The 17811-nt window shown below is 45.2% G+C and overlaps 1 protein-coding gene across 1 annotated transcript in view; it reads left to right on the forward strand.

Moving 5' to 3' along the window:
- Positions 1–17811, forward strand: part of FCSK (fucose kinase) — a 1017185-nt gene that overhangs the window by 756140 nt on the left and 243234 nt on the right. The window contains exons 7-9 of the mRNA XM_086945277.1: positions 7069–7166; positions 16361–16441; positions 16956–17075. Of these exons, the coding sequence (XP_086801403.1) occupies positions 7069–7166; positions 16361–16441; positions 16956–17075 (299 nt within the window). The remainder of the gene's footprint in view (positions 1–7068; positions 7167–16360; positions 16442–16955; positions 17076–17811) is intronic.

Here is a 17811-nt window from a genome sequence, read left to right on the forward strand (position 1 = left end):
ACTCGCGGCCTCCAACGCGGAGCAGGATCAGACTGAGGCTCTTGAGTCCTTGCTCACTCCCTCACAACTCCACTGTACTTATGTCCTGTACATTCCTTATTGCCCTATTAAGCCTAGCTGCCGATGATTTAGGTGCCATTCCATACATGATCCATTTTCCTCCAGTTTTGGCCGAATATGATGGTCTGTTCCTGATATAAGCCATTGCCTACCTGTTACAGATGCTACCTGTTATACCAGACCTTCTGCAAAGTTGATGAATATATTACAGGGCCTTACTTCACTCTTCCCAGCCTTGGGGTAGGTAAATATACTTATCTCCCCCATTAGAGTCCTTCTGCAGAGAGACGATCTGACCCACTGCTGCCTCTCCTCACTGTGTTCTGAGGGATTTGTACAAGTGTCATGAAAGTACTAATCCCCACATCCCATTGCGGCCGGACTGTGGAGGGCATATGCTGTAGTGACCCGGCTTCCATAGGGACTCCCCATTTCCTCAGTTCTTATTTCTGTGTTTGCATTGACCCCTAGATGTAGATGACATATGCTGTAGTAACCTGGCTTCCACCGTTATGGATCTCTGGCAATCAGACCAGCGTCAGTCTCCTTAATTTAGTCTGTGCTGCAGGCAGTACATTTATGGTGTACCAAATCCATATTCTTGCATCGTCCCACACAAAAGTTCACATCACATTTTTACTGTGCAGTTCCAATGTTTGTACCCTCTATCATGGCCCTTCATCTGCCAATATATGCTCTGCTAGTACCTAAGCTTCTTATTATTCTGTTACATACAACACATTTTGTACTAGACTGTGTACGGAAAGTGTCAGGAATAGGGAGCGAAAGCAAAGTTTTGCATCTTTGTACTGAAATAACCAGATATTTGAATGTCTGGGATTTGCAAATACTGTCCAGGGTTGGGTTTCTGTTCTTACTTTCGTCTGGGCTTCTTGCTTGTCCTGAAATCTCAAATCACCATTGTCTGGCTTTTTGTGGGGAGCTTGCCGCATTGAGTCCACGGTGGGGACCTTGTTGAGAATGCTGATTACCTGCGAGCTACCGAATCTACCCATCCCGTCCCTGGACCCACTGCCTTTGTCCCTACTCCTTCACCCTCCCTCCGCCACCGCAAGCCTCTTTCACCTTTTGCGGCCGCAGTGCGGGGGAGTGCGGGGGAGTGCTTCTGTCATCGGGACTAGCAGGGACTGCAGGTTCCAGCCTGCAAAGCGTCCGGAAGCCGCCACAGACACCGCCAGAAACATGCCAGGAGGCGCTACAAAATCCGCCTCTTCCCCCGCGTTGCAGGAGCGCGCGGGAGCGTCACCGGGCTAAGCCCGGGCCAAGGGCGGGCCGTCTGTGGCTGTCCGGGGCTGGCCGAGGCTAGGCTGGGCCACCCCACTAACATTTGGTTCCGGGACACTCAACGCAAATAGACTGTGAGTTAAAACTGCACTGCTTAATGCTGTTATAGCTGGTATATACCCAGTTCACGCACATAGTGTTACAAGCATTGCCCCCAAACAGTAAACGCCCTGCAAGAATCTGTTTTTAATCGTTGTTTAAGCTGTATTGTTTAACGATTGAATTCTCGGTGGGATCATGAGTCAACGTAATACTCTAGGGAAGATATCGTTGGTGGGAGGTTCAGTTAGGGGAACTTTAGATGGCTTCATTACTAGGGTAACATCGGCGCTGGAAAAGGAAATAGTCTTGACAGAAAAGCGCCTTTCTCTGGAACTCGTACACAAAAAGCGATCCTCGATGGGCGCCATTAGATTAGCAGTTACCCCCCGAAAACCAGGATAGATAATGATCAAACCACTGGGTCGATAGATCTTGAGTAGCCCCGAGCTTCGATAAGTACCCAACAAATCCAAATATTCTCAAATGAGGCAGATGTAAATGATTTGATTATAGAAACATCAGTGGAAACCTCAACTGAGATAGTCCCTTTGGTAATTTCCGATAGAGCTCCCCCGAAAGACAAAACACCTAGTAAACCCAAAGACTTCGGTTCCACTATAAAAAGAAGAAAGTTTGGGAAGGATAGCAAGGGAGACAGATGCGCTAAATTATCAAAAATATCTCATAGTCCAGTAGGGAATATACGCCCATTAATAAAAAAGACAATCCCTGAACAGTCTCTCCCGTCCACAGTCACGATTAAAGAGTTAACGGGGAGTATGGAGCAGCTATTTAAGTCACTGATGCTTCCGTTGATAGAAAGAGTCAAAAGAATGGGTGACCAACTGGGACGTATAGAGAAGGAAATGTTAATACACTCAAAATTGATTGGTGACATAGGACAAAGCAAACACATAGCTCCTAGTCATGACACTATATCAGGACAGATATTAGCCACTGAGATAGATTGTAGGGACACTAGGCCCGCACAAGGACAAAATAATTTGGTCGCCCAGAACACAGACAAAGGCCCAGCTGTTATTAGGGGGGAGAGAAAAGAAGGGTGGGCCTGCAAACAGAGAACCTCTGAGACACTTGCCATTGGGCCCTCCCCTATAAAACGTGGCAGAAACAATCAAGATAGGATAGATCTACCACCTGAGGCGGTACCCTACGTAGTGGTCTTAACCGGGGGTCCAGAATTAACGGAGGGAAAAGTCGAGGATTATCAACAATTAAAGAATAAAGTAATCTATTGGTTGTGCAAAAACAGACCATTACCGGCAAGCATTAATGGTGAAATCCTCAATGTAAGGAGATTAGGATGGGTGGGGAAGAGACCAAAGGACATAAGAGGGGACATTGTCCTGATCAATTTTAGGGACCATGGAGCTATGAGATTCATCAACGATTGGTACACCGTGGGAGGCAAGGATGAAATTGCAACACACGACCTAAGCTATTTTTACCCACAATCAATTTTGGACTATTCCCTTAGTTCCCGTGCCCCTTGCGGCCCTAGTACTGCCCATTTTGGTTTTAGCATCCCCACCCTTAACCGTTTTTCTATGCTGTGCAGGATGGAAGGAGTCGATTGACTTCCCACACAGACTAGTGATAAACAGCCACCTATTTTAGAACACACTATGGCAGTCAGTCCAACTAATCAGCTGGGTTTAACTAGTGATAAACAGCCACCTATTTTAGAACACACTATGGCAGTCAGTCCAACTAATCAGCTGGGTTTAACGGATTCCCATAGAACTCAAGGTATATGTGGTAAAGGAGGGGTGAGGGTTACATTCTGGAACATATCGGGGCTTCGCTCTAAGATAAATAATTCAATCTGGATAGATTTTATTAAAAACATAGATATTTTATGTCTGCAAGAGACATGGTCCTTGGAGGAAATTCATATTGATGGATTTAAAACATATCATGTTCCAGCAGGCTATTCTACCCATGGGAGGCATAAAGGGGGGCTTTGTGTCTGTTACAAATCTTATGGGGACTGTAACGACAAAAATGGTGAGAACGTGTAGTCAATATCAAATTATTGTTATGAAAGCATCTTCCAAGGTTGAGTTAATAATTATTAATATGTACAATAATTTAGAAAAGGCCCAAGTAAGTGACATGGTGCGTGCCTTTAATGAGGATGTTAAGAGCATGATTGATAATTCAGGGAGGGAATCTATTGTCATATGGGGAGGTGATTTTAAACAAAACCTCTGCCAACAGTTCCTGAGGGATGTGGCTACTATGAGGTAGATGATACCGACCACCAGCCCCATTTTGCCCATCAAAATGGTGTCGACTTCTTTAATGAGGTGATGGCCACTTACAACCTGGGTTTTGTCAACATGTTATGTTCACCTACTGTAGATTTTAGTCCCACTTTTGTGGGGAGAGTTCACAGTACCCTGATTGACTTTATTGCTATTTCAAATAGCCATGCAACCTGGATAGCTGACTTCGTAACTCACACAATAGGAATTAGTGATCATCTCCCACTTAGCTTTTGTATTTTACTCCCCCAGGATAAGGAATGCTAATTGGTAGAAAGATTAGCCTGGACCAAAGGATGCGCACTGGGTAGGCAAAACGGATACGCCATTAGATGGGCGCAGAGCGACCCGGAGGTCACCAACATAAAAATAATTAAGGAGGCGATTATACCGATTACTAAATGTCTGCAGGTGGAGATTCCATACTCAGACATATTAGACTCCTATGCGGATATTACTAGGATAATCCAAGAAAACTTACAGCGCCCTAATAGAGATTTTAAAACTTGTAAGAATAGCTGGTTTGATTCGGCCTGTACAAAGGCTCATTCACAATTGAAAAGGGCCCTGCATAACACCACGAGAAATCATGAAGAAGTAAAAAAATGCAGGAAGGAATATAGTATAGCAAGAAAGATCTGTAAGCGTAAAATTAAAAACGAGGCTTGGACTAACTTATATGAGGCCTCGTTAAAAGGGGACAGCTCCTTTTTCTGGGGAGCAGTCAATGCACCTTTTTTTAGCCCGGGGGGTAAGGCGAGAATTGAGGTGGCGATAACAGAAGACTCATGGATAGACTTCTTTGCAGAAGTCTATAATCCAGGAGGGGTTAATAAAATCGTAGACATGGGGATGTTAACCCAGGAGGGCCCTAAAAAATTTGAGCAAATTAATATAATTATTCGCAATAAGGAAATTACAGAAGCCATCAAAGAAAGTAAGGGAGGTAAAGCCCCGGGTCCTGATGGCACCCCAATCAATTTATTCAAGCACTCGATTGAACTATGGTCTCCACTGCTTACTCGAGTGCTTGAGGCAAGTTGCAAATTGGGTTTCATTAAAAGCTGGTCTGACTCAGTAATTATCCCTATATTTAAAAAAGGGGATCGGGAAAACCCCTCTTGCTATCGCCCTATATCCCTTTTAGACTCCTTTATGAAAGTCACGGGTAGGGTCATATTGAATCGTTTGCAGCAATGGGCGGCAGATGAAAATATACTATCCTCGGTACAATATGAGTTCAGGGAGGGTCGAGGTACATTAGAGCAGGTTTTAAATTTTTCAATGTTATTAGGAAAATACACGCAGGCACAGGACGGCAAATTGTATGCGGCGTTTGTTGATCTCAGCGCTGCTTTTGATTGTGTAATCCATAGCCGATTATGGCAGATTTTAACAGACATGAAGGTGGATGAGGTGTTAATATCCTTTTTAAGACAACTTTATGCAGACGCCAGGGCAAAAGTGAGACACGGTGTCAATGGAGAATGCACTAAACCGTTTCACGTGAAGCGAGGAGTAAGGCAAGGCTGAGTACTCGCCCCTTTTCTTTTTACCGTATATACCAACGATCTGGAAAAATAACTGGTGGCTAAAGTCCGAGATTCTCCGCAGGTAAATCATAAACAGATTGTGTCGCTCCTGTTTGCAGATGATGCTGTGATAATGGCTAGAACTCAAATAGGCCTACAAACGGCACTAGATACATACATAAATTTTATGGATAACTGGGGCTTGAAACTCAATGTAACTAAAACTTTTGTTATGACCTGAGGAAGACGAAAGAACAGAAATTGTCTTCTGTTCCCTGGGAAAGAGAAAATTGCGTCAACAAAAACTTTCTCCTACCTGGGTATCGTGTTAGAAAAGACAGGTTCTTGGGGTCCAGCCATCAAAAGTAGGTCTCTGATGTTTAAAAGAGCAACGGCTGCACTAGTGATATTTGCCAAAAAAATGGGGAAAAGACCACCTGAAATCCTGTTAAAGATCTATCAGGCTAAGGGCATAAGTACAGCCATCAGCGGGGCGGGCGTCTGGGGAATCCATGACTCCTCACCTATTCAAAAGGTAGAAAATGCTTTCCTAAGATTTATCCTAGCTATTCCTCAAAGTTCATCTGTTTTAAACTGTCACTCAGAGCTGAGCATTCGGTACGTCAGCGATCTGATCAGTATGCAACCTATATTGCTATGGCATAGAGCCTGGATATCGCCTGACCTTGTATTAAATAGAGACATACTTTATGACTCTTTGGGTATGAATAAGGCCACTAGGATACCATGGCTGTCTTACATCTGTAAGTTTACTAATGACCTGGGGAGACCAGAGTTTTTTCGTCATCCTGAATCCTTGAGTAACATAACGAGGAAGGATTTAAAGCTGCCCTGCTGGAACCACTTAGAAACACTAAAGCTAGGTGTAGAAATTAATAAAAAAATGTACTGCAACATCAACTCACCCTAGCCTCGTTTACAATTCAGTCTTATTGCTGCTTTTATGATTTTATATACTGTGAAATCGAATAAAGCTTTTCTACCAATTACTACCAATTACTAGAGTCCACGGTGACCCAACTGATAAACATAACAGCGGCACCTTTGACCACATCTGTGAGGCCATGTGCCATGCCCGCTCTCTGTGCAACTCCTGGTTCACTTACTTGTTCTTACACTTCTGTTCCAATTGAAACTTGTTAATTTGTGTCTGGTTCTTATGTTGCTTGTAGAGTCCCGCTTTCTAATGACCTTGTTGTTTCTTTTCTGTCTTTTGTTCTTATTCCTGGTACTTGGGCCAGTTTCCTGAGCCTATTCTTTTCCCTTTGGCCATATTGTTGAACTACATGGCTTCCACCTGACAGTTTAATGCCTCCCCTTTGTCTTTGTTATAGTTTACCAGTCTGGTTATACGGTGTGTTCACATTGCCTGGTTCTCCCCCCCCTAATCTCTTTTCTTATTCCTGTGTGCCTTTAACTAGTTTTGCTAGTGCTTCTATCTTTTTCCTGTTGGTCTGATTCTTAGTTCTTTTCGTGGTTGTAGACTCAACTCATTCCTCCTATTCGGGTCTATTTGGTGCTTCTTCACTTTCTATTTTCCTCAGTTGGTCATATTCCTGTATTCACGTTGACCACCAGCTCTGAATTAAATATACTGTCTGTTGACATCCAGAGGGCAGAAAGGGGATATAGTGGTTCAGCAGGGCATGAGTTGGGGGTAATCGGGAACTCTTTGTGCAGCTACTAGGAGCCCAGCTCTCATGGAGAAATGTTAATGAAGGAAATACCTTAACTAATTGACATATTGACAATCAACAATACACATTGAGTGATTGACAACATCGCTCGCCACACACTAAAACTCTGTTTGTTTCACTCAGGGATTGACTGGGAAGGGTTTCATGGTGCCAAGGCGGTCTCAGTGCTGGGAAGTGTGGCTTATGCGAAGAAGCATGGAGTCTACCTTGTCGATAAGCAGGTAAAGGATAGGCCTGCATCGATGGATTGAGCTTGCACAGTCATCAACAAAGCGGCTGTGTAGGTGCTACTGGAAAAGGCTGTTTGTGTGTCAGTAGAACAGGTGGCCTTTGCTTTCTTACCCCAACCTTACATTGCTGTCTTCTGACCTTCTGTATTTGTCAAATCGATGGTCACCCCAGTGTCCAGACACACTGACAGCTTTGTCCACCATAGAGGTCTCTACTCCTATGCTTGTCCTGTTCTCTGACCATTTGAATGCCCATCTTCGAACTCCCCCACCACTTGATTTTCCCTTTTACTGTCTTGCTTTCTAAATTTGTCAATCATATTTTTTTCTTTCCTTTTTTTCTACGTATTATACTCCATTCTACACTTCTACAGTTGTCTACTTCACTTTTTAATTTGTTCACTCATTTTTTTATTGCTCAGACTTGCTTTACTCTCCTACAAGAATTCTGTTCCTTTTGCTTTTGTTCTCCTCCTTCATATTTTTTCTTTCTTTCATTATTTTTGCTTTCCTTTCTGCAATGTTCATTTAATATCTTTTTTTCTTTACTTCTTTCTTTTTCTTCATTTCTTTCTCTAACTTGGTCTTTCCATCTCAAGCTCTCATTATTTCATCCTGTGCTCTTGTAGTGAACACGCACACGTATTGAGTGAAGAAATCAATTTTATTTAAAGTAAATGTCGTGTCTCTGCAGTGGGCGCCAGGCAGCAAATCACACTCGGGACACAGGTCGGTTATTCACTGATACTTTATTTACTTTCTCTGGGCAACTGGTTACATACACGTCCGTCCTCGTGCTCGTCCTGGTCAGTCTGCTGTCCTTCCTGTTCCTGACCGGATGTGGTGTCCGGTGACCTGGTCACCTCCTTCATGACCCACAGGGTCCTAGTGTCCTCTAGTCTCCAGTCCTGTCATCCTATCTGTCGGGTCACGACAGTAAACTCCAGACAAGGACGAAGTGACCTCCGGGTTAAAACGCCTTCCTTGCATCTGCCCGGCAAGCTCCCTCAACAGTCCAGCTCTAACGTATTAATTCTAAAAACAACATATCTACTTCGCATGCCTAAGTGCATGCTACACATCGAATATAAACAAGTTTGCATATTTATAACAAATTAAACAAAGATTGTGCAGGAGGTGACGAAAATGTATTTAATCAAGCTATTAATCATCTAGATAACTATTTCTCGCCAGAAGTATGTATTGGAGTTACCCGTTTTAAGTTTTTCCAAAGAAAACAACTTAAAAATGAATCTATTGATAATTGTGCTATGGCTTTGCAAAAATTTGCAATTGATTGTAGATTTGGCGTTTACATTGCCATGGCTTCAACGTTCTTCCCGTTCCTCGTGAAGACCAGGAAAGCTTCACGAGGAACTGAACGGCATAATTATAAAATAACCATCTCTACAGCTCTCCATCTGGTCTCCTAATCTTTTACACTAATTTTGTTATCCTCCACAATCACTTGTGTCACCCATGTCACTTCCTTTGTTCTTCTCACACAAACGATCGCTGTGTTCTCAGAACAATGCACAAACTCTGATATTGATTGCTGGAATGAATGCGTGCTTACTCATGTGCTATCTTCATGCAGAAATGTTGGCGTGGATATCTGCTTAGAGTTATGATCTGCTCTCATAATGTGATTGTTGGAATAGTTATCTGCTTGGAGCAATTTTCTGCCCTCCTACAGATAAGGGCTGAAGCTAGAGTTTCATTGCCTAAAACACCCCCCCTTCACTTTCCTACCCTGTGTACGGTACCACTTCGCTGCACACCGTGGGGTGGTCTTTAAGTTGTCACCCATGTACCTGTGGGTTTTGGTTAAATCAGGTTAATAAAAGCAGGTGGGCTTGGCCAAGTTGGTTAGTCACATGCCAGCATTGAACCCGATAAGTGGCTCTGTCTAGTTACTGAACCCACACTACCCAGGGCCTACAGCACGTGGGGCAGCCACTTCACACTAATGACGAGGCGAGTATTCGCACTCATGCTCTGCTGCCACCAGCTGTGTGCCCGTCAACTCATGAGCCGCTAGCCTGCTTTTTGAGGATGCACTGCTGGGCCAAGAGTGCGATCAAGTCGTGCAGCCTGCCCCCAGCCCACTATCAGCCCAATGTGCACAGTGTTCATCTGCTTTGCTGCATCTAGCCATCCCAGCCCACATGTCGTGCAGCAGACCAGCTTCGCCTGAGGTGGGTGTTCCCTATCTTCCCACCGCGCCGGTTCTCACCTCTACGGCCACGTGGTGCCCAGCCATGAGCGCTGCCGTGCTGTTTATGCCTGCCCCACCCCAATCAACTGCGAGAGAACAAACCCTGCCCACCAGCACTTTACCGACGCTGTGCAGGGAGGCCCAGCACCAAGAGCACAGAAAAAGGAGCACACCCCGCCCACCAGTACTCTTGTGCTTACTGGGAGGATATCCCCAGACATAGTGTACTTCCAGCAGCAGGTGCAGACAAAAAGGATAGCAAAAAAAAGAAAAATAACAAGACAAAAGAAAAGGCACAGAGACCATGAGAGAACAAAGTAGACCAGGACTGCCCTCACCATTGTCAAGGGGGTCACTGGCAGTCTGCTGCGAGCCAATCTGAGTGACTGAAACCCTGGGACAGGAGGATGTACCACCAAGCATCACGTGGCGTCAGTGCTCGTGCCACGAGGAATCCCAAAATACAATCAAAGCATCCCTGCCACCAGTTGACCACGCCACACAATGGGCTCAATTTCGCCAATAGAACCATTTATTGTTGACGGTGCGCCGTACGCTCTGGCACCCAAATGGAAAGACTGTGTTGAACATCTCCCATTTTATTTTGAGGGTGCCGATACTGCAGTGGAAATGCACCTAGCTCTCCTATTGCACCTAGGGGGGGTGAAGCCAATCACAAAATATACAAGACTCTGGTTGAAGTGACACCCAAGTCATATGCAACATTACTCAGGGCTCTTAAGGCACATTTTGAGCCGATGACGAAAAGGGATTATGAACGATTCGTGTTCCGTCAAGCCTGCCAAGAGCCAGAAGAATCAACAGGCACCTTCCATTGTCGGCTCAAAGAACTGGCAAGCACCTGTGGCTTTCATGATGAACAGGAAGAGATAAGGGGTCAAATATACAAGGCTGCTTATCAGTGAAACTGAGTGAGACTGTTCTGTAAGAGTCTGGGAAATTGCTCCAAGGTATTTTGACCCTTGAGTGTTCCATATGGAGGCCGCCCTCCACTGACCAAATAAAATGAATGCGGCCAATGCAGTCCAACCGCGCCGCAGTCGGGTCTCAAAAACGTCCACAAGGAAAACGAAAAGAATGTGGATACTCTGGAGGACAGCCCCACAAGCTAGCTGAATGCCACGCCAGAAGTAAAAGGTGCTCCACCTGTGGCAAACTACAACCATTTTGAAAAAGTCTGCTGTTCATCAAAGAACATGTCCCAGAAGGAAACCGTCTGTGCAGTCACAAGAAACCTCGACAAAACAAGAAAACATGGCCAACGACATGGAAGAGTATACTATCTACACAGTTTTTTTCAATTGGAGCGGCCTGCTCACCTTGCCGCCTGCGTCCGCAATGCCAACTTCAAGTTGGGCCCCACAGTGTCCCTATAACTATCAACACTGGGGCGTCCATCGAACTAATGTCTGTGGACACATACCACGCCCTGGCCAGACCTTGGAACTGGAGAAAGCGAGAGTCCCGGTTTTCGCGTATGGACAGGTGTGTTCCATAACCGTACTAGGGTGTTTCAGATCACCAGTGTCCGACATGGATGTAAGCGTTGACACCATCATCTACATCGCAGATGGGGGACACAGCATGCTGGTTAGTGGATAGACGGCAGAGGCACTAGAACTTATATTTTTTGCCCTCAGAGTACAAGAAGTGGAATTATCTCCCATCCTTCAAGAGTGTTCAGAACTGTTAGAAGGCATCAGCTGTCCCAAAGGGAAAGAAATTAAACTACAGATTGACCTGTCGAGTCAACCAGTAGCCCTATGACACTGGCGGATTGCATTTGACCTCCAGCCAAAGGTTGAAGAAAAGGTGACAGGACCCATTCCGTGGTTCTCCCTGATTGTAATCACGAAGAAGCAGAAGCAGCCCGGGGCAGTCTGCATCTACGTGGACATGTGACTTCCTAATGTCGCCATCAAACATGAACGCCATCAGACCCCCACCATAAACAACATCCTTGGAGAACTCATCAGAGGAAAATGGTACTCAAAGGTCGACCTTCACTCAGGATCTCACCAGTTACATCTCCACCGTGAGTCAAGGTATATAACCACCTCCTCAACTCAAGTCAGACTGCGGAGGTATCGCTGCTTTAACTTCGGCATAGCCAATGCTGCGTAAGTCTTCAGAACACCATACAGGAAATACTCAGTGAACTATCAGGAGTCATCAATGTCAGCAATGACATTCTGATACATGCCAGGTCAGTAAAAGAACATCATGAACACCTCTGTGGAGTCCTCCATAGGATCAACGATTCTGGGCTAACTCTACAATGAGAAATATGTGAATTTCTAAACCAGCGAATCAGCTTCTATGGGTATACTTTCTCAGCATAAGAAGTGGCACCTGACCCAGAGAAGGTACAAGATGTGCAGAAAGCCCCAGCGCCCAAAAACGTCTCAGAAGTTTGGAGGTTCCTTGGTATGGTTCATCCCAGACCTGATGGGCCTCACCCAACCTCTTCGGGAACTCACCAAAGCCAACATCACCTGACCAGGGGTGCACAGCAAGAAGGCGCATTTCGTAATGCCAAAGAAGCCCAATCTATGGACATCACTCGTTCATACTTCGACCCACGTAGGCCAACAAACATCGCCGTTGACGCCAGCCCAAAAGGACTTGGAGCTGTTCTCACCCAATAACAGCCACCCAGAGGTTGGACACCAGTCACATATGCTAGCATGTCCCTTACTGAGACAGAACAGTGATACTCTCTGATTGAGTGGGAAGCCATTGCCATACACTGGGCATGCCAACATTTTCACATATATATGTATAGGCATCCCTTTGTGGTCACAAAAGGCCACAAACCCCTGGTGCACTTACTCCACGGAACTGTATTTAAACTGCCACCTCGTATTCAGAAATGGATGCTCCAGCTGCAAGAGTATGACTGCCGTTTTGAATACCGGCATGGTGCCACCAATCCAACAGACTACCTCTCTCACCACCCTCAAGCGACAACCCCCAAGAAGGCAGAGTAGGCAGAAGAGAATACATCTAATACATTGCAGAAAGGTCCCGCCCTCTCCTCCTACCACTTGATACCATCCGACAGGCCACCAAGGAAGACCAGTGCCTCCAAATTGCACTAACTGCAGTCCTGTCAGGAGAGAAGAGGACCCTGAAAGCACACCTTTCACAGAGGACCCCAGAGGCTAAGAATGTCCTGGAATCCTTATTCAATGTTTGCCAAGAACTGTCAACAGACGTGAGTGGGTGCCTGCTCAGATGACCACACATGGTGATCCCCACCAGCCTTATCAAACGCGTTGTACACCTGGCCCACCATTGCCACCAGGGGATAGTCAAGCCCAAAAATAGACTCTGCACTAAAGTATGGTTCTCCGGCATGGATGAGATGGCGGAGGTAGTGATATGGTCATGTCAATGGTGGCAGGTGGCAGGGTCCTCTGAGGCTCTGGCCCCAGTGCTCACTGAAGAAGGTCCACAGCAGCCATGGGAATGAATTAGCCTGGATTTTGGCCACCTACTGGATGAAAGATACGCTCTGGTTATCACCTTAGCTGCTTCGCAAATATCCCTCCCCAGTGCTGCGCTGTCCATTGGAACTAGTGCTGAATGGACGTCCAATGGTCGTGCGCAGCACTGGGGAGGTAGCGCTCGTGACGACCGTTGGCCGTCAGCAGCGCTTAAGAGGTTATGATAGACGACTTCACCAAATACCTGAAGATAGAGCTCGTTGGGTCGCAAACAGCCACAAAGTCACTGCCAAGATGTAAAAAATGATTGCCCCTCATGAGAGAGTTGCGGACTGACAATAGGACACCTTTTCTGGGCCAAGAATTTGCCGACTACCTCCGGTTCTGGGGCATCAAGCACCGCAAGGTAACACCACGCTGTCCGCAGGCCAATGGAGAGGTCGAGAGGTTCATGTGTACACTGAACAAGGTGATCTGCATCGCTCATGCCGTTCAACAACCAATGGAGAGACCAATTTATGGATTCCTATGTGAATATCAGCAGATGCCACACTCAACCACCGGCCATGCCCAAGGGCATGCCAGCTTGGAGCGTGTCGTCATCGACGCCATCCCACATCATCCAAAATGGATCCCAGACTCCCTTGACAAGGAGAGGTTCTCAGCAGGGGGACCGCGACCAATCGGTGAGCCAGTGACAAACGTAGTGCCCAGTGCTCCAACATCCAGCCAGGAGACTCAGTGTTTGTCAAAGACAGGTACCCTGGCAGCAAATTCTGACTACCTTTTCAACACCAGCCATGGTTGTGGTGAGGAGCCAGGGCACCATGATAACAGCCCGAAAAGGGGATGAAGAACTCACCTGTATCATCTCTGTCTTCAAAAAATACTAAAGGGTCACCTTGCAGAACTACCAATTTCTCTTCGGACACTGATCCTCTGTTGGGTATCGATGGAGGGGCACCATCATCACAGTGGCTCTAAGTGCGATGGGATGCCTCTCAGAGTCCAGTGGAGACATGGCCAAACCCCGCCCCATCAGATAGCTCTCCAAGCAGTGTTTCGGCATCAGCATCCTTCACTCCGAAGTCCTTGGGCAGGAGTGACCAACAGAGATATCATGTGCGAGCTGCACTGCACCATCAAACCGCCTGAAGAACTTCCTAGTCAGAAGACCCGATGTGACACCAGGAGCTGGATATTCAGACACATGGACCGTGATCTAGGGCGTGATAATTTTATAAGTTGTCAATGTCGAGAACTTGGTTATTGTTACGCTTTATTAAAGTTAGGGAGAAGTGTACTGTATCACCTCGCTGTGGTCTGAAAGTTTTCAGCCATGTACCTGTGGGTTTTTTATTAAATCCTGCGCTCCGAGTTAATAAAAGCATGTGGGCGTGGCAAAGTTGGTAAGTCACGCACCAGCATTAAACCTGACAAGTGGCTCACAGGGATGTGGAATTCCTATAGCCCGACGCCCAGGACTTATTGTTTGGGGTGATGGGCAACAAGTTTTTATGTGTATTTTGTCTTGGGGACAAGTAGGCCCAACCCCCGGCAGCATAAACCCTTTGGCTGCCAGTTTGCGGTACCACATTATAGATCAGGGAAGGGCAGTCTCTGCAGTTAAGGTAATATTTTTGTCCATATGTTAATGCTGTTCAAACTTGTATTTATGGTCAATTAATTGAAAGCCTTTAAGTAAATGTAGCAAGCTCTGACTGCACTACTGACAGTGGTTCCAGAATAAAAATGTGTACACGTGTTTTCAAAGTTTAGCAGTGTGAGGCTATGTATAATAGTCCCAGAATGCTCTCTGAGTTAATGCAAATATTTGCAGACGTTTGAAAGGAAGATTGATGATTATTTGCTTTCAGAATAAAATGTTCATAAAAAATTAAAGCAGGAAAAAGACATTTCACTAAACTACTGTAAAATTTCAAGTACCATTTCTTTGCAGCATCTTTTATTAACATGTGTTGATGCATGCTAGTATTTCCCAAAAATATTCGTAATTGAAAATCAGTGTAACCAGTTTCAATAGGATTATCTGAAAAAAAATAAACAAGCTTTGGCAAAGCCAGTAGGTCTGAAATTGGTGGACAGCTTTTTAGTTTTGTCAATGTGTGAATTGTTTTGGCATGGTTTTTGTAAAACCTTATTGGTGTGGGAGCTGAGCTACCGGCCCTCACCGTTATAACAAACATTGGCAAAAGCAAAAATGGTTTTTGGTCTCAAAAAGCACACACAGCCACAGTAGTTACTGGCACTGAACAAAAGTACTTTGTGTGCCAATATGCTCCTTGTGAAAGAGCAGAATACTGTCACTCACAGTGAAGCCAGCCGATACAGAGAGAGAGACAGAATTTGAATAAACACAAAAGGTCATGGTCAACGCCAGATCAAATTAGGGGCCCAATTATTAAACAAAGTCTCAAAAGTGCACCCATGGTATATGTCCTTGCATTAAGTGCAGCTATACGGCTTTAGTGAATTCCAAAGAATTTACAGAAGTAGGACAAGAAATAGTACACCTAGAAAATATTTGTGAACTGCAATTTTAGCATGAGCAACTATGCATGTGTAGATTTGCTCATGCGAAAATCTGAGTGTTTGCAAGTTCCCTTTCCCTCCAAGCACTTTTTTCCTTACTCTGGAAGAAGGTTTACGTCTGCAATTGTCTGAAGTAAATTTCCAACATTTCTCAATTTGGGAAAAGATTAGAGAAGAGTTGTTGAAAACCCTTAAAACATGCAAGTTAGTAGGTTTGCACAAACTCAAAAGGGCAATCTAATCTATTGCTTATCACGACCTTCAGCCCCAGTATGTAGGTCTGCAGTAACGTGGCAACATAAGGGGATTGCAAGTATTCAAACACTACTATGGTATGAGCCCTGGCATAATCCGAGAAGCTATATCAGAGTTCTTATATAATGAGATTGCTGCCATAATTTGTTGCCACACTACATGGCACCAAAGGGACAAGTGGATTTTGTTACAGGACAAGTAGATTTACGATACAACATGCCCCATGGACAAGTAGATATTTTATTAAATTCCACACCAGTGGGCTCAATCTCGTTACTGAACCCGCACTACCCAGGGATTACAACATGTGGGGAAACCACTTTTAACCATGCTCAATTTGGATAATCCTGCTTCCTTCATAATAGACTTTCCTATCCCCATGACCCCAGATCTTCCTTCCACACTGACTGCAGACTTCCCGCGTTTTCTCCTGATCCCCCTGCTCCCTTCACTTCAGCCCATCCTACCTCTTCCTCTGAATTCCCAAATCACCTTCTCCACAGATTTAACTTAGCTCCTGATATACCAGACTGTACCCCTTTTTACTCAATACCTTTCTCCCACTCTTCTGTGCTGACCTTACAGCCCTCTTCACTCCTGATCTTCACTTCTGATCTTCACTTCAGACCTTTCTGCCCTGTCTCTGCGTATCTTGCAGCGTCTCATTCTAGCCTTTTTTACTTTTGCAGGGTTATGTGCAGGATATTATTTACCAGGACAGTGAAGCACGGATCCAGCAGTGTGCTAAGCGTGATGGGAAAGTGCCCCTGGTTTGTATCATGGTTTTTTGTCTGCCTCTAAATTTTTACAAACGTTGCAATCTCAAACAATATGGATAAAAACTATCAGTCTCCATTAGTCACCTGATGTGTCACTTGTATGGAGGCATAGTCTGTCCTGGGCACCATGGTCCTTACTTCTACCCCCCCCCTCTGGTGTTCTGTTTGCCCCGGGCCCTTGTGGTCTCAATTGTATTCTTCTTCTCGAGGGTGGTCAGATCTAGGCTCCTGGACTCTCTCTTGTAGACCTTCCACCATTGGGTAGTCTGTCCCAATTATCTCTCTCCAAGAGACCTAGTCAGCCAATTCTTTCCATATTATATTCCTCACCCAAAAGGGTTGTGCCCTTGGTTTTCTGCTTTCCCTTGTACTGCTTGCATGTTCAGTCTATCTTCTGCACCTCAATTCTCACTTGTATCAATCCCTTAGAGGGCTGTTGACCCAGGTCATTTTTGAGCCCTGCTTTGCCGTTCCACCCCCTGAACGCTTGTGGTTGTGTTTCCAGGTATCCGGTATAGTCTTCTTCTCTACTGATATAGCAGAGCGGCTCCTGGCGACCCACGTCATTCCACCACTTGATGCTTGCACATACATGGGGCTGGACTCTGGGGCTCAGCCCATCCAGGTAAGACCATCATTTGAGATGAACATGAGGATGCTCCACTTGTAACGCACTGCTATTGGTGGAGGTCTTGCTAGTAAAGGTGAACTGCTAATGAGAGATGGCCAAGTTTTCCCTTCTTTGCTGGTACTTGGTGTACTTCTGTACAGTGGCTCTTGTGCTAGTAATTAATGATGGTGAATGGAAATGCTGCTATGGAACAGACTCTTGGTGAGAAAAAGGCAAAATAGAAATCAATTTTCACAATGTAGAATAACCTTTATACTTTTACTAATTTACCTGTACTACTAAAGTTGTCTTCCAGAGGGAATCAAGTTTGATAGTAGCTCCGGTTGTGCATGAGACAATTCTTTTTGTTATTTCCGAATTGCCAGGTGGAATCTGAAAAGCACACTCTAGCTTTGAATGTCAACATGGCCAGTGCTGTAAAGACATTAGCTCAGAGTGAGCCTTGATGGGATGTTCTGGGTATGCAACCTTACTTTGGGAGGGCTTTGGGTGTGTTAAGCACCAAACTCCACAGTATTCTCCTTTTTGGGGGTCAAACACCTAGTTGTGTGTTATTTATTCGACCCTATAAATTCAAACTCAGCAGTTAGATTTTATCAGGTGCGACAAATATCGTTTGATTCACCGGGTCCCTCTTAATGCGGGCCATGGAGACATCATAAACATATCATAACGTGTATTTGTAAAGTGCACGTTCACCCAGAAGAGTATCTTGGCACTGAAAACAGAT

This window comes from Lissotriton vulgaris, chromosome 12 (genome assembly GCF_964263255.1).
Source record: "Lissotriton vulgaris chromosome 12, aLisVul1.2, whole genome shotgun sequence".
In the NCBI taxonomy this organism is placed as follows: Eukaryota; Metazoa; Chordata; class Amphibia; order Caudata; family Salamandridae; genus Lissotriton; species Lissotriton vulgaris.